The sequence below is a fragment of the Cibotium barometz genome, chromosome 8 (genome assembly GCF_041138505.1).
Source record: "Cibotium barometz isolate CiBa-2024 chromosome 8, ASM4113850v1, whole genome shotgun sequence".
Classification (NCBI taxonomy): Eukaryota; Viridiplantae; Streptophyta; class Polypodiopsida; order Cyatheales; family Cibotiaceae; genus Cibotium; species Cibotium barometz.
In genome coordinates this window covers 57381218-57386678 of record NC_141053.1, presented here as the reverse complement: position 1 = coordinate 57386678, position 5461 = coordinate 57381218, and the positions used below count along the sequence as shown (strand labels likewise).

The window sequence follows — 5461 nt, the reverse complement described above, 5'->3', positions numbered from 1 at the left end:
AAAAAATCACAAAATTAGCAAACCAACCTTGGGCAGGGGATGTGAACCTATAGTCTCACACAAAAAGACATGAGACTAGACATGTGAGCTTTGAGTCGTGAGGCTGGACACGTGAGCCATGAGCCGTGAGCCGTGAGTCGTGAGTCTGGACACGTGAGACATGTGCAGTGAGTCTGGACACGTGAGCCGTGAATCGTGAGTCTAGGCACATGAGCGACGTGAGCTTGGTGGTAGGTATACCTAATATAGTGTGGACCAATTAACCTATACGAACACACCTACCCATGTTCTTAGAAGATATTCTTGTCATGCAATTTCTACCAACTACAATTTCTAAGGAAAATTCTTGTCCTTCACAATTATTGGTGGAAAATTAAGTACACTTACTACCCCCAATACATACACAAAACCCAACCCTATCATGGGCCCTATTCCTAGATTTGTGTCCCAAATATGCCTATTTTACACTAGGGAAGGATATGAGCCTAGTTCATATAAAACAAGCATGAGCCTAGAGACATAAGCGTGCAAACCTAAGCTTAGAGGCATGAGCCTACAGACGTGTGAGCGTGGGCATGTACCTATATATAGGAGTCTAGAGACATGAGCCCACAAACGTGAGCATGGACACATGAGCCTAGCAATAAACCTTTAAAAAACCCTGGTCTGAAACAATTCGTAGACCTGAACCAGAAGCACCAAGGACCTTTGATGATGCAAACCCGATTTGGACTAACGACAATACAGTTAATTGCATGCATCAAACCAACCCCCCTCAAACCCACCAACCCTTTGATCCCAGCAAATGACCAACACTCGATAAAGTGCTCCCTAGTTAAGGAGGATAGACTTATTTGGCCCAGTGAGGAGCTTTGGGAAGAAATGAGCCAATGAAACATAGATGTGAGCAGAGGAACAATGGAACACCTCGAAACAGGAGCCACCATGATGGTTCTCTGAACTCCAGATTCACCAACATGCTTTATAAATAGTGTCTCGAAGGTGTTTAATCGCCTTATTTTGGGCACAGCTCCAATGAAGGAGAAGGACTAGTACTAAGACTCAGGGTTTTCTCCCACATGAAGCACTCATTAAACCATGCCTGACACATAACGTTTCAAACATTTACTATGAATCTTAAGTTGGGTTTATTCCAAGCAAACCATGACTAGCAATAAGTAGCCCAACAAATGTAGTTTTACAATAAACAAGACTTGTCTCTTTTGTTGCACCATTGAGGATAGGTATTCCACAATACACACAAGAGCACCAACTTCTTATATGTATGACACTCCCTTGGCCCATGGAGCATCTACCCATACTCATGCTAGGGATGTTATAGGAGTCGTGACGTTGCCTCATTCACTTGCTCATGCTAAGTGCAAAAGTATATACCTACTCCCCACACACAAACACACATGATTTTTACATCTAATTTTTGACTCGTAGTTAAGCGATGGAGATATAACTATTTAACTTTGTCATTTGTGTACACAGTGTAAGAAGTAGGAGTCTTGCTCTTCTCCAAAGGAGCCCACTATAGAAGAACCTTTACCATGGATCTAAGTTCCAGTTTTTCTCTGTTTGGACGAGGACCAATAAACACGGGGAAGGTTAAAGAGCTAATGTCAAGGACTACCTCATCATCACAAAGGGATCCCCAAGGGCATTCATAGAATGCGTTCTTAGCCATAGAGTGACCTTGTAGCCTCAAAGCCAGGCCAACATTGAGGACAAGTGCCATTGGAAATCGCATAGCCTAAGACCTCAAAGAGCATGCATCAACGTATCGCACGATCAGTTGTCAACAGCAACAATGTCGTGACCACCATCGAAAGCGGTTTGGATGAGAGCTCTAAAGGTGTCTCCCTTGCGGAGACACCTTTGCGGGGAGACAGCCAGTGATCTCCCGCTCGAACCCGCACTATTCCCAAAGAAAAGAAACCCATGGACTATATAAACATTCCAAAGAAAAGAAACACATAGACTATGAAAACATTCCAAAGAAACTCAAGGAGTATCCCAACCCCGTGTTGGAGAAAGAGAGGATGAAATAAGCCCAAGAGCTTGTGAGGAAGGTACATGCTGAACTAGAGCCAATGTTAGAGTAAGTGGTCGAGTACGAATCACAATCGGCACCTAAGAATATTCCAGACTCTATCCTAAAGCCAATTATAAAACTAGAGAGGGATCCTCAAACTTTGTCTAAGGCCTCAGGTAGACCCGTATCCATTCTTAAGAGGCCACAAATAGAACCACTTCTAGAGCCTCTCCCTCTTGAACCAATCAAAACAACACCCACATTGCTGCACAGAGGATCAATGGGAGGTGAAAGTTAGCCTCATCATAGCCAACACAACATCTTTTTTGAGGTGATTCGGCGGTGATGATTTTATCTCTTTTGCTTCAGAGGCACCGTGCAGTGCCTCCTAACCCACCTCAGGGGGAATATGAGCCTAGGGAGAGCGAATATTGCCCTCCATGGGGCATAACAGGTCTCATAGCCTTCTTGTCCTCGGAGGTCTGAGAGTTTCGATAAGTTATCTTTTACAAGGAAATTCTCAACTTTGGAGAAGCTTATTAGATTGGATGAATGCGAGTTTAAGAGCCCATATAGCTGAACCTGAGTCGGAGGAGGAAGAGGATGAACTATGCCCCATAGTGTACCCTCCCTCTATAGCCAAAACTAAAGGATAGCCCAAAGTACCCATGAGCAAGCTGGGACACTATTTTGAAAGCGATGAAATGAATGCAATGCTACCTATTGTGTACAAGGGACTTACGGTCTTGGTGGATGGTGGTGTTAGTGTGAGCATAATCACCAAGGATTGCTAGGAGGCCTGGGGTAGCTCGCCACTTGGGGCACAAGCCTCGTAGTAGTGACGCTTGTGGATGGAACATAGCTAAACCCATAGGCGTCCTATAAGATGCAAAATTAAGACCTTTGGATTAAGTTTCTACCACCACACATTTGTGGTGATGGATTTTCAGAGTAAAGAATCATACACAATGATCCTTTGGAAGGCCTTACATGAGAGAAGCAAGGCTAGTTCATGATTGGGAAACCAATCACATCAATATATGAAAAGGCAACCAGCCCTTGAAGATAAATCTAAAAGGGAAGACTCATCCCATGGGCCGAGGCATCCTCACCAATTAGTCTAACACAATTGTCCAAACTACTTTAGTCAACAATTGTAGATGTTGCCGCAACCAGTTGTTGGATAGTGAAGATGAGAACCAAGAATATGGACCTCTCCCAGACCCCGACGACTCTGAGGATTAGATCCATGCTTATTAACCATGGACACTTTTCCACAAAATTTTGGAACATAGTTTGCATGATTGGACAACGAGACGAAGATCACCTCCCAGTTCATGCTTAGTATGGCATCCCTCTTGGGAGCCGACACAATGATTTTGAACCTGGAGTAGCTAGTGATTCATCTGTATAGATGGCTTACACACAAGATTCCTCAAGACTCTCTTCTCAAACTCCTCATACTTTGATTATTCATCATCAATGCACCTCCGCGTGATACAAGATAAAGAGGAGGGGGTGCAACTTCTCAACCTTCTCATGTTATTTTTATTATTACACCATCGATATATTAAGGTTTCCTTCCCATTACACATTTAGGCCTTCACACTTTTTGTCCTTTGCACCATCATCTCATAGCTTTGAGATTGTCCATTGTCTGCCCTTCACTTCGTCTTCACACGAGACACACCCTTATCTTCTAGTGCTCGTCGACACAATCATGACTTTTCTAAAAGAACTCATGTTCATACTGGCATACACATGCCGCGAGGCCGTGCTCCAAGGGGGACCTTTAGATGAGTAGCCCTATCTTATGGAAAATTTCTAGTATTTCTATTTAGCAGATTTTCTATCTTATGGTCTGACTTTGAAGAGTTAATATAAATACTTTATTGTTCCCCAAAAAAAATTCTACTATTTCTATTTAGCAGATTTTCTAGAGGAGAACAAGTGATCGGCTTGGACGACCTGTAGCATGTGAACGGTGCCTACGACAACTTTTACGGTCTCCTCTCCCCCTTAGGGTTTAGCGGAGACTTCTTTTTCTGCGCTTGAGTCCCAATGGAAGAGGGGCGAGTTTCGAAGGACCTTGTAGCGAAGGCGGTAGAGTCTCTGAGGAAGTGGGAGAGCTCGAGGAAGCAAAGTAGGGAGAAAACCCTACTGCTGGAGGACGACAAGCTCATGTACATAGTACTATCGCTCAAGAAAGCTGCCCCCGAGCAGAGCAGGACGAATCCTTACCAAATACCCTTGCCGCACCCTCTCTTCGAGCTCGGTGATGGCGGGTCACAGGAGGTCTGCCTCTTCATAGACGATCGCAAGGGCCTCAAACAGAAAGAGGCCAAGCAGAAGCTTGCGGAAGAGGGCATCGCCATAGCCAAGGTCATACCCCTCTCCAAGCTTCGCACAGATTACAAGGCCTTCGAAGCCAAACGGAAGCTCTGCGGGTCGTACGACCTTTTCCTGGCGGACAAGAGCGTCCTCCCCGCCCTTCCCAAGCTCCTCGGCAAGAGCTTCTTCAAGAAGAAAAAGCACCCCATCCCTGTGGACCTCAGAAAGAAGGACTGGAAGAAGCAGATTGAAGCCGCGTGTGGTTCTACTTTCCTCTATGTGAAGGGTGGTACCTGCTCCGTTGTCAAAGTCGGCCGTCTCTCACAAACACATGATGAGGTATGTGATAACATCCATGCCGTCATTGCGGGTGTCTCATCTTCCATACCTAAAAAGTGGAAGAACATAAGGTCTTTGTATTTGAAAACCCTAGAGTCCGTCCCGCTCCCACTGTACCAGTCTTTGCCAGACCTTCCCATGAAGATAAATGTGTCTTAGCAGTAAACTTGTTTTAGACCTATGCCCATAGCAAGATCTCCCAACTAGGCAAAGGAGATGTGGATAAGGTTTGTGATGTGTTATGGCTCTTCTTTTTGATATGATCAGATTTAAAAAAGTATATCAGGTCAGGTCGAGGTTCTTCTCGACACTCTTGGTGTTTCCAGAGGGGTTTCCAAATCTTAATTTGCCTTTCCTTGAGGTTATCAAATGTTTTTCATCACTTTGTTGTTCACGGTCATTTTTTTGCTTCTCTCTTTGAGTTTTGTGATTTATGTTTATGTATTTTGATACAAGAACATGTTTAGAAACCCATGCTTCATTGTCTCATGATTCTACGTTTCATGCACCATCATGATTCAATGAAGGCCTGGTCCTTTAGAGTTTCATGTACAGTTTACTGGGTTGTGTATTTGTTGAAGCACGACTGCCAGGTTTTTTGAATTGTTGCACCAAATCTGCACTAAATTTGGCTACTCTTACCTGTTTTAAAAAGACATGGTTTGACCGTGTGCCATGTTAGAATCAGAATTAGGGTTAGGATTTGAAGTTAGGCTGAGGGCCAGGGCTTGTGTATTGTCAAGGGTTCGA

The 5461-nt window shown here is 44.2% G+C and overlaps 1 protein-coding gene across 1 annotated transcript; it reads left to right on the top strand.

Annotated features, from left to right (window-relative positions):
* Nucleotides 1-3958: 3958 nt before the first annotated feature.
* LOC147636463 (uncharacterized) lies at nucleotides 3959-5081 on the top strand. Its single transcript, XM_086801900.1, has one exon. It carries the CDS (start codon nucleotides 4103-4105, stop codon nucleotides 4868-4870), a length of 768 nt encoding a protein of 255 aa, XP_086658026.1. The 5' UTR covers nucleotides 3959-4102; the 3' UTR covers nucleotides 4871-5081.
* The last annotated feature ends 380 nt before the right edge of the window (nucleotides 5082-5461 follow it).